Source organism: Tinamus guttatus, unplaced genomic scaffold (genome assembly GCF_059628265.1).
Source record: "Tinamus guttatus ecotype Peru unplaced genomic scaffold, ASM5962826v1 Tinamus_guttatus_pri_ptg000287l, whole genome shotgun sequence".
Taxonomy (NCBI): domain Eukaryota; kingdom Metazoa; phylum Chordata; class Aves; order Tinamiformes; family Tinamidae; genus Tinamus; species Tinamus guttatus.
In genome coordinates, this window is record NW_028288821.1 from 2,163,409 (window position 1) to 2,188,706 (window position 25,298).

At 43.0% G+C, this 25,298-nt stretch overlaps 1 protein-coding gene across 1 annotated transcript in view; it reads right to left on the bottom strand.

Annotated features, from left to right (window-relative positions):
- The window catches only part of AFF2 (ALF transcription elongation factor 2), a 306,425-nt gene that overhangs the window by 127,956 nt on the left and 153,171 nt on the right, over positions 1 to 25,298 (bottom strand). Inside the window, exon 4 of the mRNA XM_088527446.1 lies at positions 8,519 to 8,563. Within this exon, the coding sequence (XP_088383572.1) occupies positions 8,519 to 8,563 (45 nt within the window). The remainder of the gene's footprint in view (positions 1 to 8,518; positions 8,564 to 25,298) is intronic.

Sequence of the window (25,298 nt, forward strand, 5' to 3'; positions counted from 1 at the left end):
TGGGAAGAAAGACTATAGCAGTGTTTGGCAGCAGTGTATCAGTTCAGCAGTGGTGTATCCCGGTGACTTTGCCAGCTGAAAGGCTCTTAATGGATAAGCAGAAGGGAGACACCTTTGGAAAGGGCTCTAATTACTGTGCTTTACAAAAGTCTTAAAGCCTACAGCTTAGTGACAAGATGCAAAGATGTGAGATGCTCTCCCCAGGTGACACCTGCAAGGCTGTGTTCCTACGTTAGACTACTTCTGCCAACTGCACCGAGGCTGGAACTGCTTCCACGCTTGTCACCTTCCTCTGAACCTGCCCATCCAAAGGGGCTCTTGGGAGGAAATACTTCTCGGCTGGTGTCTTAGCTGGTGGCTACGTATTCTCAGCTTGACACCAGGAGCGGCTTCAGTTAAATTCAGACTGCGGTACATAAAGACAGCAACAATTCTAGATCTTTGCTGTAACAGAATATTTCCATCCATTTCCTCTGAGATCAACCATGACACTCAGAGCTCTAACTCCAGGTCTGTTCCGGATAGCTTCTTCCTTCTTCTTCCTTGCTTTCTTCTCTGTCCTTCTTAGAACAAAGGCAATGAAGCATCCAAGATTGCAAAATCTTAGGATAGTTTTCAAGCAGGGAAATTAAGTTTGGCTCAAGTATGAGATCCCTTTTATGTCCCTTTCTTCACTTCTCTAGTTCAGGGCTTTTCCTTATATGTAGTATTTTAATCATCAGTCAAATGTTTTAGGTTTTGCTTGTCATGCCCAGCTGCAGCTTCTGAGGAGAACATCAATGATGAGAGCTCCAGAAAAGCTTCCTGAAAGCTCATTTAATCTCATGCTCCAGTCCGTCCTTCCCTTGAGCACAGCAAGTCTGTCTTGCCTAATCCTGCCCCGGTTTCTCTTGGCTAACCAGACCTGGATAACCTACCCTTCACGGGCCAACTCATGGCTGACTTTTGGGGAGTATTTGCACAGGGACCACATCTTAGGTAGGAGTTTAAACTCACAATATTTGCTCTCTACGCTGAAAAGCATGGAACTCTTCCCTTCCGTCTCATACGGAGCTCACAGAAGAGGCTATAGGTTTTGTCATTTCAAACCAGATTTGTTTCTGAAGCATGCACTTGTTGCAGAAAGTCTAACTTGATTTTAATATGTTTTCAATGTCTTCATTCTAAGGCAATGTCTTCATTCATTGCCTAAAGCAATTTGTTATGTAGAGTATACATTATTAATCTACTTAAATGAAAGGTAACATTGCTAGCAGTTTAAACACTCAGTGCCCATATTTAACAATGTTTCATTTTGACAGGACAAGATGAAATACCAGAAATGATTAATCTGAGACCAGAGGAATATTCTACTACCTATATTTCAAAATATGACGACCCTTTTTGCCTAACATTTTGGCGGTAAGGCACAGAAGTGGAGCGTTTTAGCTTCAGGTGGCTCTGCAGCTTGACAGCACTGAATGAGGTGTCAGTAGTTGCTGTTCCTGGTCGCTTCCCTCTTATCCGGACTCGGGAGTGATGCTTTGGAGCAGGTAGCATGAGGTCCTTGAGGGAGGACATCTGGTACATTTAGCGTCAAAGACTGTAACGGTGCAGAAATGCTTAAAATTTATCACTGAGTTCAGCAGTTTGGTCCATTTCTGAGCAGGGCGGTATACGGAAGGTTGAGGTCCATCTGAAATATGGGATTCCTTTCGTCTGTTTTCTCTCCTACTTGAGCTTGAAGATAAGGGGGTTATGCCTTACTTACAATGGCAAAGAGGAACAATAAGTCAGGTCCCATCTGCAAATCAGGAGTAGAAATCTTATGGCTCTGCAATCTTATGATACTCTCTAGGTTTCCATTCAACTACAAAACTCCATCATTTTTTCCTCCTCTGTTTATTTATTTATTTATTTATTGTCTCGTCTCTTTCACACCCAGTTATTCCTGGAATGAGGAAAGTCAGGAGTACTGGAAGAGAAGTATGAAGTGACTCAAACTCCTAAGTACCACAGTGAGATGCAGTTTAAGACCACTGCAAACATTTTTAAACAGTCTTTTTAACATTTTTTTTAACATTCTCTGTCATAACAGAGTATACAGAATCAGGAGTGAGGAGGCAGGGCATGTAACGTGTTACAGCCCATTTTAGATTGCTTTTGAGGTGATCGTAAGGAAGCAAAACTGAAAGTTCCTGTTTTTGTGCAAAAGAGATGCTGAAGAACTTGGAAAGCAGGAGAGAATTCACGCATTTTCATGTAATAGTATATGAGAGTCCTTTCATTCTCCTCAGGAGCAGTAATGTGTGTCCAAACTCTAGTGATGATGTCAGGTCACTTTACAGTAATTTTAATAGTAATACTAAATCTGGCAGAGATAGCAGAATTATATAATACTACTGAAATCGGCAACATTTCAATTTGGCACTACACAAACATATGTTAAAATTTTATGCTTAGAGAGATAAGAAAACAGAACTGAATAGTGAGCTGGAAATAGGTGCACTGCAATCTCCTCCTCCCTTTTCCTGAATACCTTCTGTAATCTTTTTTTTTATTGTTACAGTGTAGACAAGCTGCAATAGACCCATTTAATAATCAGATTTTACATTTCAAATTCATCACTAAATAAATTGTTTAATATTGTTAGCAAAATAAAATCTTTTTTGGACAAATATGCCCACAGAGTAGAATCAGACCTCACTTGTCTGGCCTCACAAAGGTCTAATCTGCTGCTGCCTTCATCTTGGAGAGGTATTTACCCCTGTATGGAAACATTTCACACGCAACGCCTGTCAGATCAGACAGGCAGCCCTTTCTCCCCATCACCTACCCAACAGCCTGAAGCCTGTCTCGTGTCGGTCAGGTAACATAAAGCAGATTTATGGTATATATCTACAACACAAGTGTACTCTGTAACCTGTGTTGTGCGAGCAGTACAACTGTGGCCCATGAAGCAAGCGAGGAAGACAGTGCTTGAGCACTGACTCAGGCCCATCTCCTACTCCAACACAGTTTGCTTTGGGCTTTCTGTGTTAGGTACCTTCAGTTGGTACTGACAGCCCTGGAAAAACCTACGCCGGTCCAGCAGAGCTCTGGCTCGCGGCTGGGTCCCTCATGTTGCCATCAGCAAGGTAAGCCTCTGTGCTGTGGCTCCGGGGATGCTCAAGACAGGTTTCTCCAACTCCTGAAGAGCCTTTTGCTCCTGCAGAGCCTCCGTCAGGCCAATCTCAAATGGCTCCAACTACTGATCCAAACATGCCTGTGTGTACATGGCTGGACAACACAAAAATTGCTGGGAAAATGCTTCTTTTGACCTTCCTAGAATTGCTGCCAAATGCTTCTGGTAGTACTAGGGTGCGAGTTTAACTGATCACCTGGCAAAGCAGATGAGAGCTGCTCTCGAAGCACTGCCCAGCATTTTCACCTTTCTTGAGTGAAACTATGCCTAGAGAGTCCACAGAGGAAAGGACTAGTTGTTGCTCTCGGGCATACTTAAAGCAATGCAGAACAGCTCCTTTTTATTTAATAATATCACCAGCAACATGTGTGGAGCTGCTGCCAACTTGTACCAGTGTGGGAGGCAGAAGAATTCAATGAACTCGGATGAGATCAGAGGTCAGTGGAACTACCCTTGATTTATTCTGAGTGAAAGCAGAAACTTGTTTAGCCTCCATTGAGAAAATGCTGATAAAGAGATGAAAATGCTAAGAAGTTAATTCATCCAATTGTTTTTATCCTTCGTGTGCATAAGGAAGGTCTACAGGAAAAAACACTCCAGCTGTAGCATGTTGCCTGTTCCAAGGCAGGCTATTACCTGCTCACTGCCAAAGGCTGCCCGCCAGCCAGGGGACAAAGGCCACCGATCCACGTTCACACATGGGTTAACTTTTCAATCCATTTTTTCATTTCAATAGAAATAATAAATCACCTTATCCAGGAGAAAGCAGCAGCTCGACACAAAACATACGGTGCTGGGCTATTTTTATAGCACACCTAAGACATACAGGGATTCATTTATTTACTCAGCTATTTAAAAGTGGCTACTCTTACTCATTCTCTGGACAGCTAAATGCCAGGTTGCTAAGTTACTGTTACTTGACATCATCTCCTCCCCAACGTGTTCCCACATTTGACAGGTTCACATGATTTACTAGGCCAGGCAGCTCGTTATTCACTTCTCCAATGACGTCTGGATAATCATTTTAAATTCACATCATGTCCTCCCCAGCAAACCCCCCAGATTCCACATGAAAATATTTAAACTGCTTGTCAGCTACTAAGTGCATTTGTAACCACACTGGACAGCGTACCTGTATTTTTCAAATTACAATTATTGTAATTAGATTTAGCATCGTTCTTCAATGCTGGTTTGTATTTTAGAAGAGAAAACAATTACTTAGGGGCAAATAATGGGCTGTATCTGTTACAGTCTAATTTTGCTCTGTGAACAGCTCACCTCAGCTATGGATGATACATATTAAATCCATTAGTGCTTTCAATTGTCATGAGGAAGGCAATACTACACATAATTTACCCAGTCAAGGGCATTTTCACCTGCTGATCAATTTACATATTCTCCAATGTCATTAGATACAAGCTAATCATCAGAAGAATAGAAGACCATACAAATTATAGACTTTGCTCATTTAACTCCAGTCATATTTATACTAATTACAAACTGAATTATATTTAGGATTTGTTTTGCTTCCAGACTAGAAAGCTTTCAATTAATTTCACAGATGTCCACAGAATATCAGAAGTCCATCTAGTTCTTTGATGTTTTACTACAGTGACTATACACCTACAGGAATTCTTTTGTTCCCCTAAACAGGCACAGACTTTTAGATAGGGGCGTCTACTCAGCTATTTGGCAACAGAGCCACCAAACCTTGATGCATTCAGAGCAGGACCCAGCACCGGCAGGATTGCACCTCCCCGTTTACTTGAACACTTCACCCAAAGTTTCAACTTAAACCACCATTCCTCAAGAAAAGTTATTTAAGTGGAGCTTGTTTTCTTCCCTGTTTAACGTTACACGCTTATCGCCTGTCTACCCAGAGGTGATGGGCTTTCGGCACTTGTCAAAATGACTGTCGTGGAGAGAAAAGCCAGAGATCCCTGAGGAGCCTGAAAGATTCTGTGGGGAAGAAAACTAATGCTAAGGGAGACCTCGTCCCTGCTCCCCGTGAGCTGCTAGCTCACGCTCGCTGCGGCAGAGCCACCCCCAACGCTTGGTCCAGCACAACGGCTTCAGATAACACGCAGTGACAGCAAGGCGCGCTCATATAAAGCACTGAAATAAGCAGCACAAGTATCAGCTTCAGAATATTGGTTTAAAATGTCAGCTCTTCCTCCCCATCTGCAGTTTGTATCATAACATTTCAATGCATTCATTTTTCAATGGCTGCACACACCAGTGACAACTTAATTTAAATCCATATTAATAAAATGTGAATTACACACACACACACGTGCACACACTCTGTTGATTGCCTATCTTGTGTTGTATTCACACTTTCAAAGCTATTATGTTGGCTGTAAGTCACATTTTGGAACAGAGGCAGGGATACGGAGCATCAATGTTTTCACCTCCACCTTTCGATCTGGGATTAGTAACTCCTAATAAATGCAAATCCCCTGTACTACTGCTATGGTGAGGCCTTAGTTGTAAAGCACAGATTTCATTATTGCAGTATTTTTATTTTTAACAACCTCCTCAGCCATCCTGGTTAAAGAAGCAAAATCAAGAGCAGACTGGTCTGCCATTAACCTTTGGTTGGAGCATCCTGAACAGCTTTCGAGGCTTTTGCACAAGATGACAGAAGGGAGCAAATGTTTCAGGAAACCTGAAGAACTGTGAAATTTTGTCTCTGAAGACTCAAGGGCTGGAATAGGTCCAGGACCTTTCCCCTCACTGGGCTGGGAAGTTTTGACCATAAACCCATAAACTCAACTAAACTTCTTTTGTTTTTTTTTTAAAAGAAAAAAATCAAGATGAAGATTAGGAATCACAAACCTCTACTTTTACAAAACCATTAATCAAGCTCAGTTTGAAAGAAGAGCTCTGTAAAATCCGAGGTCATAGATCTTATCTCAGGTCCCTCTCACTTGTGAAGTTCAGTGAAAAACAAACTACAAGAATTACTGTGTCTTTCTGAGGGGTGAAACTGAATTAAGTCACTTAATTTCCGAGGAGAGGAGAGGGAGAGGAGAGAAAAAGAAAGGAAAAGGAAGGTAAAGAGGAGACCTAAATGTGTGAGATGCCCTGGAAGGCAGCCTGGGAGCGGGCAGGCAGCACCAGCCTCCTGCACCGCTCCAGCAGCACTGGGCACTGGCAGCTCTTGCCCAGAAATCGCCAGTTCTTGCAAACTTTTTGCTAAGCAGCTGCACTGCTACATGTGGGTGCAACGATGTCACTTTGGATTTAAAGCTGCCTCTGTGAGCGCATAATATGGCCAGATGTCCTGGACTGGGCTCTAATTTCTGTTACAGCTCCTGTCGTGCAAGGCGGATTCAGGCACTGAGCAAACCACGCTCCATTTACCTCAAACACCAACAGTTGCTCGAAACGCTCCCTGTCACAACCCCACCTTTGGGACTGACTGCCTTGCAGTCCTTCTCGTGGTCCTCTCTGGAGCTTCCCTGGTGGATATGGAAACATTAGTGACCAGCTTTCACAGGACAGGATCGCATCAGGGACTCTTCCAGAACAAAAAATGGCCCCAGGAAGCCTCAAAGAGCCTCTCCGAGCTGGGGATCTGCTCCATGTTCTCAAGCACTGCTTGAAACCATGGGTCACCCCTTCCAGAAGAGCCAAATCCCCAGCCGCCTCCACCAGCCTGAATTTAACAGGTCTGACCATGGGATGAGGCGCTGCCCACGGCTGCCTCTCCCATGAGCCTGCAGCGACCCAAAGTCACTGCAGGACGCGGGACGCCCTGCCCCAACGTGGGCACAGCCCTGCACCCACCCGGGAGGGCCTGCCCCTGCACTGACCCACGATACAGACACGACACCGGGGACGGCAGCGCCTCCTCTCAGCTAGAAAGAGACATTTCTGCTTCCTATAATTTATGCACACTGTTCCCACATTAAAACTGTCACCTGGATGACTGATCCTTGAAATATGCTACATCACATTTCCTTTTGATGGTGTTTACTGAAAACAACTGCTTTACCCAGTTGGCAAATCATTCATCCCAACTATAGTAATGAACATAACTGGAATATATAAACAAGGGAAGACGACATTTAAAACGTAACAAATACTTGGCGAAGCCCTCCACGGTTTTATTTGTTTTTGCTGCCTTAGCATCCTTTAGGTAATAGCCCTCTTCCCTTTTTGAAGGCTGAAACTAAATTTTATTTATTTCCTTTCATCCGTTGCTGCTGGGTGCACACACAGACACAGAGTCGCCCAATACTGCAGGTTTGCACATGCATGCTTGCCTGCTGATTCAACACTGAAAACACACAAGGACTTCAACACTGACCAAAAAATGACGCGTATACACAAAAGAGGAGCAAGTTCCCACCCACACAACTTCCCTGACGATTGCAACAAATACTGCAAAGTCTAATCTGTTTTACGAGCAGAATCTGTCCATCTCTGAGCAAGTTTGATGCATGCGTGTTCCACATGAAATCAGGCCTAGCTTAGTTGTGCAAAGGTATTTCCAGCAGCCTTCTCCTTGCAGCTAGTGAAAAGGGCACAGGAAGCATCTCTTCCCTTGAAGCATTACCCCATTATCCTGGATGCTGCAACTTGGCCGGGGATCCCCGGGAGGCTGCTTTGAAAACTGCCAAACTGAGCCCATAGGGTAGAAAAACCTGAATCCCAGAGAGGGTCTGGTTGGGTGCACACCTAGCCCCAGGCAAAGCCCACTGCCAGCAGACGATGCCAAGGTGGGCATCTCTAGGGCAAAGCCCTTCTCTCACATGTCGTTCTTGAAATACAACAGATTTACATTTATATAACTTGTTGCATTTACTCCCACACCTCTTTATTCCTCTTGTTACATGATCTTTTTCTCGTTGTAATTAAGCCATATGAATTTTGGAATGACTGTTTTGGTGCTCTGTATTCAGCTACGGGCCAGAGTTTCCAGGAGGGGGGGGGGCAGGAAAAAGGTCTGTAGGTCTTTAACATAAGTGTGAATGTGAAGAAATGATGGTTTGGGGAGAAGAAGGAAGTTCCCTGCGCTTGAGGGAACTAGGGTGACTGCCTCAGGGTAGGAAAGAAAGGAGTCTTGAAGAGGCTTACAGAGACTGAGAGGTTAAAAAAGCACAGGAAAGGCTGTAAATCCTGGCTGAGATAAGCTGGCAGATGTGGAGTATTAAGAGAACTGACCTTATCCATTAAGCAGCATCCTGGGTCTACCAAAACTTGGCTGTACCTCTTTAAGACGGACTCACTGAAGTATTATTACTTAAGGGCAATGTTAAAGACAGCCTTATAACTCCTCTCCACAATAGGTGAAATAACAGTACCACAATTATAAAAGAAGATACAAAAGCAAAGGGTATTACTCACCCGTAATATTTCTTCCACACAGCTGGAGTCATTGGGAAGGGTAACCTAAGTGTAGAGAATAAAAAGAAATATTTAGTCAGGCTGTGGATGCAAAGTTCAGTGACTGTAAGAACACAGGCAAAGAGCTAACAAGAAACTGCCTCCATCTGAAGACGGCTGCATCCATGCTTGCTGCCTACCGAATTTTCCAGTTCAGATCAACATAAATCATCAGCAGGACTCATTTTGTCAAAAGTTTTTTTTTTTCCTCTTTTGCACTCCTTTGTGCTACAAAGAGTACTTTTGAAGCAATAAAGTACACTGATTTTCTCACAGTTGAGAACTGGTACTAGAATTGCCTGAAACTTCTATAATTGAGGCAGATCCCACTGTTATTCCTATCGGCAGCCTTCAGAGAGAGCACGCGGCTGGGTTTAACTTACAGCCTGCTGCAGCTAAGGACAGAGGTGATAGCAGCGAGGGGAAAGCTGTTATCAAGCGTCTTATCCTACAGCTTAATACACTAACAGTCAAGACAGCTCTTAAAACTTAAACATATACTGTCATAAAATACTGGTTGGACTATGAGGGTGGTTGCTGCTTCTCTTGCCCCTCATTTTGACCTGTTCCAGGTTAAGTAGCCTCTGAAGACTGGGCAGCACACACGAATCCATCCTGGGAGGCAGGACAGCCATTCCCCCTCTCCTGGGGGAGATGCACTACATCTCTGTGCACGAGCACACATGCACACACACGCTGCTGCCCTGAACGCCTTCCATCCCACCAACCTACTCGTCTAAATCTGTTGTAACGCCTGCCACAATTTCTCATCTCAAGTAGACAAAACAGCATGAAAACTCTAAATACTGTGAATAATTACATAAACAACTGGCAGGTATGACCCAGGCACAGGCACTTTGCTGTACTTGCAGGTACAGATGACAGTTTCTTGTCATGGGGTTGGAGCAGAAGAGGAGGTGACTAGAGGTAAGTGCTTGATACCCATAAATATGCAGAGAGATTTTTCCGCCCAATACTTCTACCTCATTGCCCTTGGTAGTTACTTGGTAAGGGACATTCATGACTTAATTTAATCCCTGTCATCATAATCTGCTATAGAGCCTGACCAAAAGCACTGACCATGCTTTCCTCCTATATTTCAACCAGCGCTAAGCTTCAAGAATAAATCCACAAAGCTACAAAAGTCAAAGACCAGAAAGACCTATTAGGTCACCAAGTTCATTCCTGGCTAATGCAGCGCATTTTCCCATACTCTCTAGTATTTTGACTACTCTAATTCAAAAACTCTAGGGAAATGGGTCTCCCAAATCTCCCCTTAATAAGATATGAAGCAGTGTTTTAACTTATTTGGCTCTTCTTAATGACTATTAGCTTAAATTTTGCTTTAGTGTTACCTCAGCCAGTTTGTAGAGCTCTTCCCAGTGCTCTAAGTAATACTTTCCTTCATGCCCACACAGACACATAGTGTTACACTTCACTTCTCTCCTATGTGGTATGTTCAACTTTTACACTCCTTCCTGATAAACAAGATCTTCCATCCTCTGAGAATATTTCAGTGTTGTCCTCTGAATTCCCAGTAATTGCTGCTCAAGTGAATATGACTACACAGGAGGAATATTAGTGACTTTATCTGCGCTTATAAGTATGGATTATCGTTTTCCATGATTTTGCATAAGAAAACTAACCAACCCCCAAAAGGGAGCCTTAACTTTATTCCCATTTTCTACTCAAATGCTACCTAACAAACCTAGGCTGAAAATTTCCAAAAGACAGTTACCATTCATTGCAATAGGCATCAATTCCAACTTCATATCACATTTCTTGCTTTTCCAGTGCTCCACTGCCCTTACGTCATCCTCCTGCTTTTCACTGCAGTCACTTTTTCCTCTCAAAACCTCTAAGTTCTTTGCTTATCTGTGTTTTTCACATCTCATAACCAACTTCTCAGAGAGGAATCCAGTTAAACTGTACCCAACAGCCTTCAGATTTGCAAAAATGGCAGTAAGTGCAATGTGCTGGTTATTAGTGGCAATATATGTCTCTAAAACACTCCATTTTTTTTCATGGGAAAGTTGGCATAAGAGGAAAATAAAAACCCAAACACCCCGCTCACACAGTCTCCCACTACCTGCAGTTACAGCTGCAGGGTTACAACCAACTACACAAACTTGCACCCTGCAACAGCAGCAGCTCCATCTCCAGCGGAGCTGGTGGGACTGGGAGGATTTGGAGCGGGGGGCAGAGCCCTCCCTCCATTTCGCCTTTGCCCCTGCCAGCTGGGACAGGCGACCGTGATGCCACAGGAATTCCTTGTCTAGAAACGTCCTACATGTGCCTCCGATTATTAACACAAGGCAAAGAACATTCTCACTAGTTTCTCAGGGCTCTCCCAATTCACAGCCCTGTTTAAGTTTATGTTACTTTAGAACTAATGATGATAATAATAATAAACATGCCATTTTCCTTTAATAAAGCCTGCTATATATTATGCAATCACAACCAGCTTCTGCTGGCAGTACTTGCTAATAACTTTAAATGCTCATGCATCAATTTAATTGTGTTAATGGCAAAGAAGATTTTAATGGCTTGACAGAACTTTTGTTCCCCTTGGCATTGCTTTGTTTTGAATCACTTGTATTAAAGAAATGCAAGATGTCAAAGTGCTGTGATTGTCATATAGGGAGATCCAAGTAGGAGCTGGCACAAAGAGGAAAACATTTAGATTAATGCAAACATTAAAAGAATAATTATTACAACACGGATATCAGAGAGAAGATCAATGTAAGAGTCTTTCAGTACATTACTATTAATGGATTTCTAAAGAAATGAGACCATTTTTCTAAATTCATGCTATAGTTGCACATTCTAAGGGACTTGAAAAGCACAGCTCTATTACAGACTTGGTCTATTCTGAAAAAAAGAAAAAAGAAAAAAGAAAGAAAGAAAAAAAAAACCTCCCAACCTTTCAAAGCCTGAATCAAAACCTGCAAGTTAATTGTCCATAAACACTTGCATTCAGCTAACAAGTGCAAGCAGGTCTCCATGGCCCACCCTGGGATCTGAGCACAGATTCATCAGGGCAGAATGAAAAACAGCCAATGCAATATTCATCACCTACCTAAGCACTAGTGCTAGAACAAATTGTTATTAGTATTGCCATTAATAAAAGGCCACATTTCTCCAGTAGTTTAATCAAGATTGGACAGTGCATACTACTACTTTCCTGATCTAATAAAAATCAAGTTAGTTGAAGTACTGTTACATGATTCTCAACCCCCTCTCTTTTTTTTTCCAGCTTTCTTCAGTAATCGGATTCCCAAAAGGAAGAAAAGAGCTTTCATTTGCACACACTTTCGGTGCCTTTCTTCTTTTGTGAACGGCATGTTCAGACTCAGCAGAAAGGACAAACTCCAGGAATTTTGTTTCCGTAAGACTGAGTATTTGCAGCTCATGTCACGAGCTCTTCTCCCATTCTGCAATGTACTCATGAAGTTCGCATTGAAGAACAGTTAATATTACATAAGCTGCAGACACAAGTCCTGAGGTAATGTAACTTCAATCAAAACAAAAAGATTTTGCAACAGTTACATGCTACACTGAACTTATCTTCCCATTTCATTTTAATCTGGCAAAAGTCTTTTGCATCAAAAAGGTTTGTGTTTACTTTTCAATAGTGCTCCCAGGCAAAAGAAAAAAAAAAAGAGAGAGAGAATGTGGGAGAGAGAGAAAGGTCAGATGGTCAAAATATTTCACCTAAAAAAAAAAAAAAAAAGCTAAAAAAAAAAAGGTAGTATTGGACGTCTGACAGCTGCCTTTGGATTTCAGTCTCACAAGAGAAGGAATAGAACTTAAATGCTGTGGAATCAAAGGTTTAATGTATGGTTTTGATGGCTCAGTGTTAAGCTTTAAAGAAAGAAAAGGAGGGTAGAAAATATAAGATTGAGGGAATGCTAACTTTGCTGATACGTAGATCAAATGGCATTGGGTAGCTGGTTGCAGCTGGGTTGCTATAACCTACCATTTTTTCACTCAACTTCCTTGACCACTCTTACCTCCCACACAATTTATAACCTGCATGAGATCAGATTTGGTTTTGTGACACAGCAATACCACCTGAAGTCCACTTCCCTGTAGTTTACATCAGAGTGTGGGCGCTTCTTTGAAATGCTAACAACAAAATCTTCCAACAGACTTACCAGAAAAGGCCTGAGGATCCAGGTGTTGGGAAGCAGAGGAACACAATGGGTCATCGCCTTGCCAGGACCAACCTATTATATTTTCATCTATTTGTGAACAACCCCTCTGGTTTTATTGATGCACAGCTGGCATTCAACAGGTTATCTTTTTTTCCTCTCTTTGTCTTATGGGAAAGATAAATGCAGCATGTTAAATGATTATAGGGACCCACTCTCATCACTTGCATATGAGCACCTATGTGCTTATACATCAACAGCTCAGCTTTCATTGTCATAGCCCTTCTCAAGGAACCTCTTTTGGCTCTGGGGAGATGAAGCTCATACCACTGTTTACTCCTTTGAACACAAATTGATTTTTCACTTGCTGGTACGAAAAGAGTCCGTGCACAAGACTTGATTGATCATTTCCAGTGTGCACAATGCAGTGATAAGGGGAAAACACTTAGAAAAACAGAAGCAGCAAAAACAGGACTGTCAGCAGAAGCTTAGTCCTATGAACGCTTCTAGCTCCTGCCAGGCTCCCTGTTAACAGAGGGTACTTCTTTTTTGATTAATGCAGGTGGGAAATGGGTTAGGCAATACTAAGAATAGCAGGATTTCCAAATACAGGGGAAAAATGAGGCTTCTCTCTTAAGTCTTTGTAAGACTCCCTTGTGAGCCTCATGAGGATATTAAGACTGGCCATAGTAGATCAGACTAAAGGTCCCTCAATGTTGGTATCCACTCTTGGAGTGACAAAGAGCAGCTGCTCAGGTGCAGGTGGAGGTCTCAAACATAAAAAAACAGAGCTTTAAACGTAGGGATTATATTTCCATTCTTGGATATGTTCTTAATTCAACTGGACAAGGCCCTGAGCAAATGCAGTACTGGGCCTACTTGGAGCAGAAGGTCTGACTAAGTGACCTTTCAACGTCCTTCCAACCTAGAAGAATCTGTAATTCCACTTTTGCAATATTCTCACTAAAAACCTAAGAAGTTTCAATACTTCACCTGCCTTTGACTGGCGTCTCCACCCATGCCTTTCAAACACCAGCTTTCCTTTGATCTGCACCAGTGTTTCGTGCAAGCTCACAGTTCATCTCTCTCTTCAGTCCCTCTGTGCACCCCCTCCAGACTCGCTCCTTCCTAGGGAGCCGCCTGCCCCTCGGCTGTTATTCAGGCTCTACATTTCCCCTCTGGAGGAGGGCTGCCACCCATTTACTGGGAGTGAATGCCATATTGCTGCACAGAGCCGACTTTTCTAATTTTTCGGGCTGTTTTACAATTCATGCTTTTATCTCTTTCCTATCTTGCTAACATTTTGTCCCCAAAGGGTCATTCATATTAAAGACACCTGAAATAGATGTCAAGCTAATCTCACTAGCTGGGAGTATCCAGGATCTTCCTTACTAACTTCAGTGCAAAGGGGTAAAAACAGGGGCAGCAAAAGAGCAAAGAATGAATATTGTAGCCTAAGTGGTATTTCTTCTGGTGTTTTTGATATTCATGAAGTTATTACCAACATACATTAGGACTGTGCTTGGGCCCTGGAGGAATCTGAATGAAGTCAAACATGATGGTGGCATTCAAAAAAATTCAAATGAAATTGTTCCCTTGGTATCCAAACACATATATGTGTTTTTCACAGGGCTATTAAATATCAAGGGAGCCATTTAAGGGTCCCAAATAATGTATATTCACTGTTTTCTTATAGTGCCTCCACCATCCTGGAACCAAAATACCATGAGAAGACTACATTTCACATTATTTCAACCCCCAAAATAGCTCTAGGGGCTTATTAAAAAGTCTATGAAAACATATACTTCAGACATATATATATATATATATATATATATATATAAAAATTAGGAAATAAAGAAAAACTGTTGCCTAAAACAAAATGCAGACAGCTGTTCCTCTGGACCCCTTAAGACAAACACTAGCCTACGAAGAGGTTGTGCCAAACACACCTTTACTTGAGAACCTGAAAACAGGAGAAGGTTTTACAGAGTGGAACAAGTTACTTCATGTATTAAACTAAGATGGCCTGGCCTGGGCAGGGCAGGGTTGGCTGGGGAAAGAGCAGTCCGGGGAGCAGCTTTCTGGCATAATCCAAAGCCCGACCAAATCAGACTCCCAGTGCAACAGGCAGCCTGCAAGCAGCTCGCGAGTTCCGAAGCCGAAGGGACAGGTTTGGTCTCCTACAGGAGCCAGCTGCTCTCACAGATTCCTCCCCGGTGACCCGGGGAAGGGGCTTGGGACGGGCAGGGCCGGCGTGGCAGGGATCACAGCGGCCGGGCCCACAGCGACCTCCTCGCGAGCACAAGCCCAACCACAGAGACAACGTGTTCTCAACTGGTATCGTTCTGCTATGGCGACTCTTGTACCAGGCTGGCCTGGATGCGACAACTGTATTCTTCTTGTTCTGCCCAGTGCACGCTGTATTTAGCCGTTTTTTCCCCTTTCTTTTATGTTTTCTTTCAACAATACCACTTCAATGTTGATCAGCATGGAACAGTCTCCATGAAAGCACAATATGCTGCTGTTCAATTTAAACTCAATGGTTCTCCATTATTTTCATGCAGCAAATTGCCAAACTCTGTTAGAGGGAGAAACCTGATAAAGCGATCCCTCACTTCAAGGTCTCCTAGGAGTTTTTTAATGCAGGTAAGGCTGCACATTTTACTTAGGGAATATTCTGAATGTAGGATTGTAGAAGCTCCCTGTGATGATAATACCAGAGTAACTGGTCACATCAGCATTCAGCCTGGTGACAGCAAGCAGCATTTGCAGTACTAGTTTTTGTCCAAAACATAGACTTGCTTGCATTAAAGCTGTTACATCCCATATAATATTGATAAAGAGCAGGGATAATTGGAACTCAGTATTTTCTTCTCTTTCTGTCGATCTGTGCACCTGTATTTCTTACCCCACTGATCACAAGTACTTGTTTACTTATGCAAGGTGAACATAGTTACTCATGTGTCTCAGTATTTTCACCTTGTTCTGGAAGCGGCTACCTTATGTCTTGCCATTAAATTGCTGATAAAAGGCACATTGACCTAACATGCCACCGCACACTTGTCCACGTTAAACATCGAAGGCTGCCTAACAGACTGTGCAACCCTCTGGTGCTCTGAGATAGACGGTGTGCCAGCAAAAATGATCAAGCAGCCGTTTTTCCTCTTACTTTACTGGTGTGAACGAAACCTAACTCCTCCTCTGATGATGCAGCAGCACAAGTATAAAATGAATTTGAAGTGAATCTGCCTCTTGAGCTTAGTTGCTCTCAGCTACAATAATGGGTATCAGAAGCTGTATTTTCTTCTGGTGTCAGGAAAACCTCTTTCTCCTCTTTGAGGAGAACCTCTTGGAAACCCTTCAAAATCCCTTTACCATACAGACATAATCATCCAAATTTAATATAACCCAGAATTGGTTCTCATTTAAATCTATTTTACATTAGTGCCTATTCCCTATATGTATCTGCAAAAGAGAGACCTGAATCAGGCACAAGTTGTGCAAGTTCCTGCTAAAACAGTAGCAAAACCAGCAGGTCAAGCCCTACCCTTAGTGACACTGCTAAACCTCCACTGACAGCGGGGAAGAGGCACCAGTGTAACCTGAAGCATGACTTGACCTCATGAATTCAGACTCTAACATTTCTTTTGAACTTTTAAAGAATATTTTAAAGCATTTGTTTACCTTTGACAATACCTTTAATGGTACCTGCAAGAATTAAATGGGTGGTGGCACTGGTTATTTAACAATTTTTCGAGCAAACAAACAGACTCCTTGGGTTTATTTGATGGGAGTCTGCAGAGTTACAAGGCTAATGCTAGGGCCCAAATAATTGCTCCAAGCTCATTTGCAAATTAGTAGTTTTCATAGGTCCCTCCACCACAGTTTGCAACTTGCAAATTGCATTTTTAGATCATCTCTTTCAAATTCAAAGGGAGAGGGCATGGTCCTATCCAAGGAGCAAAAAACACCATATAGCAAACTATATAAAAGTTTAAACACCAGCACTAGTTGTTAGCATAATTATTCTGCACAAATACATTTTTTCAAGGACTTTAAACAACTAAACAAAATTCCTCCAAGAAATAAAAGCCAGTCTCCTCCTATTAACAACCACAAAACAGTGAGATGAATGATGATGTCTTTCTTGGGATCTGATCAAAATTCAGAGTACACGAAGAGCCAGGTCTTCTACTCATTAAATAGTAAAGCACATGATTATCCCAACTGCCACCGAATGTCACAGTTATCATACAAAAGGAAAAGGAAAATAACACTTTTTGGACAGAACGGAACCTAGAACAAAGAAAATCGGATTTTGAATGGGATCTTTGTGGCCTCCCTCTTAGTTACATTTCTAATTAAAATGCTTTGATGTATTAATGTCAAGGGATGCTGCTAAATGTATTCAATGCCGAAGTCGCACACTTTTCCTGAGCTCCCAAAATCTCTCAGATCTCTGCACACTTACGCTACGTGCAGTTCGACTGCTCAGTAAAATGAAAAGATATCTAAGAATAACTCACTTCCATTAGATTTATAAATCACATTAATTAATTCTACATCTCCAGTGGTGTAGAGACCAAACTCTAATGCGAGATCTAATTAAAGAAAAGGGGAAAAAAAATTGGAATTGAAACACAGAAGTAACTGTTTAGCCTCAAATTAATGAGGCGCTATGCTAAGCAAGAATGTCCATAAATCCCTAATGAGGATTTTAAACACATTAAAACTTCCTAATACAAAGTGTTTGCCTTCCTTTTATCCAATAACAAATAAGCCAATAATTTTCTGCCTCTAAATGACACTATTAACTGTCATGGCATGTTTTATTTGACAAACCCTCCATTCAAATACAGTAAAACCAATTAATTTGCCTGCTGTGAAATGTGTTTCTTGATAGCTTTTATGTGATTTTTCTTCTCAAAGAAATGTAAATAGGAGGTCAATGTAGGTGCCTGATTTTGCTTAAAAATATGCTACAGTAACTATAGATTTTCCAGTCGGTTTGCATTTCAAATGAATTGAAAGATAACCTCCATTTTCAGGTCATCAATCACATAATGGTCTCCTGATAAGTAAACAGTTACACAGTAATAGTTTTATTACTGGGGAAATGGTCCCAGTATTTGCAGTGATAGTTGCAAAATTACCACTCAGTTCTGTTATAAATACCAGGTGGCAACCAGGGCTCGCGGCCTCTGGCTGCCCTCGGCCCGGCACGGCCGCCGCCCTCCGCCACATGCAAACCTGCAGCACAGCCTCACTCAGGATATTCCCGCTTATTTTTATTTCTATTTTTTTTGTAGCCCATCAGAGTTAAACTCCAATCCTTTTAAGTGAAGGCATTTTTTTTTCCGGTCAGAAAAATCTATAGAGCAAATGAAGGATAATTCGGTGGTTTTACGGCTCCCCCGGGCCTCGCTGGGTGGATGTCGGGGAGCAGAGGAGAGGGCGCCCACGTCAGCGCTGCCTCACGGTGAAGGCACCACAGAGAGGCCGCAGCTCCCGAGGCAGCGGCCCCGCCACCGCGACACCTTGTCACAAACCTTTTATTTGGTCCTCTCCCCCCAAGGACATTCCTATTACGCAAACTGAAATTTTTTGCCATTTGACCTTTCCGCAGGGATGTCTGGGGAAGTTATTTACATGTTTATGTTTATATCGCATAAACCCATATGCATAAGCAACCAAACAAGGGGGAAAAATGTATTATGCAAATATCGGCATCTTGTCCTTTAATCATAACCCTATTTAATAATTTAGAAATTGAACGGAAGCAGTTTCAAAGGGTAAAGTGAAGAGATCCCTTGTCTTGTCTAAACAGTGACAAAAACATGTCCTTCCTATACACTCTCAGCTAATAAAAATTTCCAAATTAAACTTTAAAAACATTTAACCATGAACTATGTTTGACATGCTCAAATACCAGGGAATTAATTTCATGATGGATACACACTTCTGCGCACCACTCTGCTTTCCCCTGCACTGGCCTCCCCAGGAAGACCTGTGTTGAAAGTGGAATTAATGAGAGCAGGGAACGCATGTGAACTTTAAAGATACCTGTGTAACGTAACCTGTATTTTCTTCACTTTGAGATCCCGCATTCTCAAAGCCTGCCCTAAGCAGCACAGCTCCAGGATGCAGCAACCTGGCTCTAATTTTGATGATAAAAAGTAAATAAAAAATGACTTCTATTTTTGCAAAGTATCAGATATGATATCCCACATCAACAACTTTTACATCTACTTCTTAATCGAGACACTGAATCGGGCTAAGACCACCTGACATTATTTCACTTCTGACCTTTTCAACTGTCAAAGCAGACAGATTTTTATCCTACAAGATTCGAGCCAAAGCCTCAAAGGTGCAGTGCCAGAGCGTTAATCCATTCCACTAGACAGTCATTGAAATTATAATTCAAAGTTCAACTTACTTTAGCATTTTATGCTGAAATACTTTTGGCAGCCCAGGGCAGAAAGTCGAAATCTGGTTTCCAACAGAGACCATTTCCAATGGTTTCTAAATGTTGGCAGTGAAATTCCTTATTGTCAAAGAGATCAGCAGATGCCGGCTTCCATTAATTCACTCTCTGCGACTGCTGCTCGCCTTGGGAAGCCTTCCTTTACCTAAGGATGTTGACCTGCTGCTGGACCCCATCAGAAAGGGACTAGAGGAGACACTGATGCATTAGGAGACTGGGGATGCTCCAAGGGAATTCCCTGCAGCAGGATCCACTCCCTCCATTTATTCTGACTGCTGCCACAGCCAGAAAAACAAGATTTGTAGAGGACACATAATGCAAAGCTGTATAAGCTCCAAACACAAGGTAAATAAAGTGACCCTTATGTGTTACACTATCCAGAGTAACTCCAGAAGCTGAAGAATTGGCAGGAGGCCATTCCTTTCACAGACAAGCTAACGTAAAGCACAGAAGACTTCTGAATCTGAAAATAACACCACTATTTTAGGTAGTCGGTGTGCTGCAAATCCTTTCTTCTGGTATTCTGGAGCTGACTAGAGGTCTTTGGCCAGGAAGTTCCCTACAAATAAATGTATTATGCTTACACTAGTCTCAAAGCTAGCGAAACAAGCATTTAAGTCAACTTGGAAGACATGATTCATTAAGCTCTAAATGTCTTTTTTCTTCATTTTTGCAGCTGCGATTATCAGCATCTTATCAGGATGCTGAAAAGTTTCCTTTGGGGAGTAGGAAGGAAGAATATGGAACAGGAGATCTAATATGTTTTATGCAGTGATACATTATTCTATCAACATTTTCAAGAGTACTATTTGCTTTATAAATTATACTCTGCCCATATCTGTACAAGGTCCCTTAAATCCTTAACAACCAGGATATTAGCCTCTAAATTAAAAAATGTTGAGAAATAATGTGGTGCAAGAGAAAGAACACAGTAATATGAAAACTGTGGAAACTAAGAGGCAAATATTGAGCCTGACATGGGGGATTGAGCCACACAGTGCCCAGGAAGGTCTAAACGACCCAAGCAGGTGGGTCACCATGCACCACCGTGAAGATCTGCCCTGCTGAAGGCAGGATGTGCGAGAGTCCTTGGGGAGCAGAAAACTCAAGGCTCTGCTCTCAAAGGCAGGTCAGGATGGCAAGGAGAAGACAGAGAGGCTCTTAGGAACGCAGACATACCAAACATCAGTCCTGCATGATGCTTGAAGGACATCAATGGTGACATCTGCAGCTTTCTGTACCCTTGGAGAGAGTGTTTGGGCATCTCCTGCTTCCCACGTGCCTCTGTTGCCACAAGTCCTGTCAGAGAGGCCGGCCTCCCCCTGCCTGCTCCCAAGAGCCTGTGTGCTCACACGCCAGGGGGGCCAAACACGTTGTCCCTTCTGCTTTCCTGTCCATGGTAGAGCCAGAGAAGACCCGTGGCTGTGAGCTGCTCCCGACATGGAGGGACACCTCTTGCAGATCACACCCAGTTGTGTGTGACCTCCAAGCCCCGGGTCACCGGGCTGCGTTCAAGCCACACGCTGCGGTCGACCCGAAGCGCAACTCCTGTTGCCTCCAGTGGGATCATGGACACAAGCCCTTTGACAGTGACCTGACAAAGAAAACCCAGCTCATTTCAAACTATTCCACTTTACAAACTTCACAGTAAATATAAAAATACAAAATAAAAGAGTTCTGAAGCCACAGAGACAGCGAGGATTTGGGAATCTATATTCTCATTTTGCTCTAGAAGTGTATCGCAACCTTAGGCAAGTTAATTAACTTGTGGGTGCTTTTGTTCGCCCTCCCTATAAATACAATAAGCAATATGTACCTAGGCACCCACTAGCTCTAGCAGGAAAAGAGCAGTTTGGAGAGCCTCAGCAGGGTGGTGTCACACAGGAGTGACATCTATACACCAAGCTGTATATAACTGGAGATTCCTGACTGCGGTAAATGTCAGTCCTCAATAAATGGTCTGACCTTTTTTTCTGTTATTTCCATTTTATAACTGAAATCAGGTCTGACATGTGGAGCATTTCAGGGGAGTAACTGCAGCTTTGGGAGGACTTTGTAGCCTTGTGCCTCACATCACACCCTCGAAAAGCAACAACTTCCCAGCAACACCACGCTGGGTCCTTAGGTCCTGAAGCCCTGTGGACCTCTGGGCATCGCTTTGCTGCCTGACCTGACAAGCCAATGAGACCATTACCAGCACGTCTCTATGAGCCAGTGAGGTTTTCTTAGTGGAAAATTCAAATTTGTTCATTTAGGACTATTCAAAAAACCTTATTTTGGCAAAATGGATTGCTCCCTTACCGACTCCGAGCTATTAAAAACAAACCAACAGGCAAAGCAAAACAGTGACAAGGACTTTAGAAAAACAACGTTGAGGTTTGCTTGCTTGCTTGTTTGTTTGTTATTAGATAAATGCTATTTAGAGAAGTAACTAAATGGTCTGCTTCTAATTTTTCACCATTTCCCAGAATTTCTTAAAACTGGGAAAGGACTGGAGAGAGAAACCAGTGAAAATCAAAACCTATTAACAGCCGTGCCGGTGCTGCTAAATCCAAACTTGTGCCGAAGAGATTATACGTCCCAAGTTGCACGGTTGAGGGGCTGAATTACAGGATTCCCTCACCCACAGCTCTGGCAATGGGATAACAGAAAATCCACTTTCCCTTCCACATATAACTCAGATCATTAAAATCACAGAATTGTTGCACAGCTAAGGGTTTTTTTTTCCCTGACACAAATAAATGTCCCTTCGCGTGCTACCAGTTAAGTTCAATAAAATGAAATGAAGAAACTCTCAGATATGAACAAACTGTGCAATTTCTCATAGGTTTGCACAGAGGAGAGCCACGCTTTAATTGGCTGGAGGGGGAAAAACTGTCATATCTGAAATGGCCAGAAGAGAGAAGACGCTGGCAGGATGATGTCTTCCGAGGTGAAGGGAGCCCAAGACTTAATTCCATGTGTCACCGCAAGATAACACCCACGCACACGCGCACGATCTCTGCAGCCCTCCAGGAGACAGGATTTTACTTGACATTTTGTAATATTATTTTAGATTTTCTTAATATGTTTGCAGAACACACAAACAAGGAAAAATCATCACAGAAACCTTCATCTAGATGCCACTTGGAGAGAGATGCAATCATTATAATCAGGCTAATCACGGCCTTATTAATTACAATCACAAAAAACAGGCAACCAGGCAGGAGGAGCAACACGTGTGGGCAGGAGCACTGCTCGTGTCGCGGCTGCAGCCCCTCGTCCGCGGTGGCTTCGGGCACCGCTCGGGCGACCTGGCCCACGCATCAGCTCGTGGGTGTCACTGCTTTTCGGTGTGAACCCTGCCTGGATTTTGGCAGTGTCCCCAATGCCACCAGGGTGGAAGGGGCAGCGGCCAAACCCGCCCAGCCCCGATGGACTTTCCCTCTGCTCTCGTGAGCAACCTGGGAGTGTCGGGGTGCTGGAGCTGCCTTGTCTGCTCCGCAAGGAAGGGCCGTGCGGGCTTGGACACCTCCCTGCGAAACAACAAAGGCTGAAGACACATGGCTGGATTTTCCGTTGCTGCTGGAAGGGATGCTAAAAGTAGGTACTAATCCTGTAGGAAGAACCTCCCTTTCTAGCAAGAGCCCCTCCGCAAAAGCCACCCGCTGGCTGCGGCCACCCCTTCGCGTGGGGTCAGGTCTGTCCTTTACACCACAAAAGCTAAAACCGTAAAGCCTGATGGCAACTGCTCTCCCAGCTACACCATCAGCATTTTGGGGCCCGAGGTAGATAGATACTTGCGTGTTTCTATGTACAATGCCACATATATTTGTAAATACGACAATGATTTACTTGCACACCCACCAGCCACACAAAGCGATAATAAATTATTCCAATAAATGGTATTACTGTAAGAAAACAAGGAGGATAAATATAATTGCACAAGGTTTAAACAGGATGTAAATCAGCATTAAAATAAAAAGGCAAGCTAATGCGAAGCTGTTTACTGCGAGACACTCTCCCCTGCTCGAACATTTCGGCAGTAGCCTCCAGTGGTGAGTCTGCTGCAGGAAGTAACAGGGAGCAGCTCCGCAGATGAAACAAAGAGGACCTAATTACCATGCGAGGCACAACATCCTTCAGATGTGATGAGAAACGTGACTGCATGAAAAACCGGTCCTGGGGAAATTTCAAAATATGACCACCCAAGCATAAAGAAGAGAGCGGTGAAAACCAGAGAAACTGCAACACGAGGGTATAGGATTTCTATACAAAGAATATTAGTTTAAACGCAGGCACACACAGAGATTGTGTACATATACACGTCTCCATGCAGACACACAAATACAAGACACTCTGTGATTATGGGTGAAAGCTATAAATGTATAAAAGCTTTCAAGCCATATTCTACATATTAATAAAAAATCACATAAATTCTTTGTATGTTGATCCATGGAGATTCTTCAGGAAGAAGCAAACAAACACACACTGGAAAGGCAACCAATCAGCCAGGCAATCCAGAGCTATCCTTCCATTTTCATCACACATGGTCATTTAATATTCATTTTTGCCAACAATTCCACAGTTTGAATGTAAATAATTGATTAATATTGGCCATAAATTATTTTGTTATTTTTAAAAGGAGAAGAGCACAGATGACAAGCAGTGACACTTTCTGGGGGTGAGGGAAAGCTTGCTTCTCATCTTACACAGGTAGAGAAGTTGTCTCATTTGCAACCAAGTGCCTGAAGGCATTTGGGCTGCCTTGGAGAAAATGCTGTGGCTTTATCACCACGCGAGGGCTAGAGCCCTGGCTCCGTCCCCGTCCCTGCCACAAGGAAAAGCCACTCAGGTGCCCTCGGTGCCCACACCAAGGTGGCATCAGGGCCACGCGGGCAACCCGGCTCCCACTGCTGGCGCGATGCCCGGCTACGTTCAGAAGCCAGCATTAATTCCCTGCAAGATGGACATATGCTGGACTGTTTCTAAGTTTGAGCCACCAAATAGCATACCCTCTTGGACAAGAATTGCTAGGGAACGAACATGTCCCGAGCGCCCTTTTGCATGACAACCTGACTGAGACAGAAATTAACCTATTGATATTAAGGCAAAGCTGATGGTATATCTTGAAAAGCTGCTCAAAGTACGCAAAAACCTGTGGAACAGACTTTGTGGATTCCTCCGCAGAGATCAATACGGCTCTCCAGTGCCAGCTTCCCGTTATCGATGACAGCCTCTCTCGTTGTACTGATTAGAGATGCACATCTTTTAATCACAAAGAACATGACAACTATATCTATAGCACTGTGATTTACAGCAATTGATGCACTACCATAATTGCATTAGTGCTGCGATAGCTTTTGGGTGTTACCCAAGCTGCTGAATGTAAAACACGGTTGTGTTTGTGACATAAGTTGACAAGTAAAATCTGATGGCTGTTTCCAATACTGATTTTCCTTTGGTCTCCCTCTGCCTGTTCAGTTTTACAGATAAATCCTTCTTTCCCTTTTCATCCCACCAATTCTACACAGGCGCAAAGTGAAACCTGACCCACAGACTAAAAAGAAAAGACAGACAATCCATGATGGAGTTGTCTTGTGTATACGTTAGCAGATAGAAAAATACTTTTGGAAGCAGCATCCTGTTCTAAAAGAGCATCAACTCCCATTGCTGTGGATTTTAGGTTAGCTACTAGAGCCCTGAGCTTGAATTTTCTAGATTAAACCTCAGTTTATACGAAAAAAGTTATTTAAATATTCATAGAATCACAGAATGCTTAAGGTTGGAAGGGACCTCTAAAGGTCATCTAGTCCAACCCCCCTGCACACGCAGGGTCACCTAGAGCACGTGGCACAGGACTGCGTCCAAGCGGGTTTTGAAGATCTCCAGAGAAGGAGACTCCACAACCTCTCTGGGCAGCCTGTTCCAGTGCTCTGTCACCCTCACTGTTAAGAATTTTTTCCTTAAATTCCTGTGGAACTTTTGATGCTTCAGTTTCTGGCTGTTTCCTCTAGTTCTATCAGTGGCCACCAGTGAAAAGAGGCCAGCACCATCCTCTTTACTCCCTCCCTTGAGGTACTTATAGACACTGCTCAGGTACCCTCTCAGCCTTCTCTTC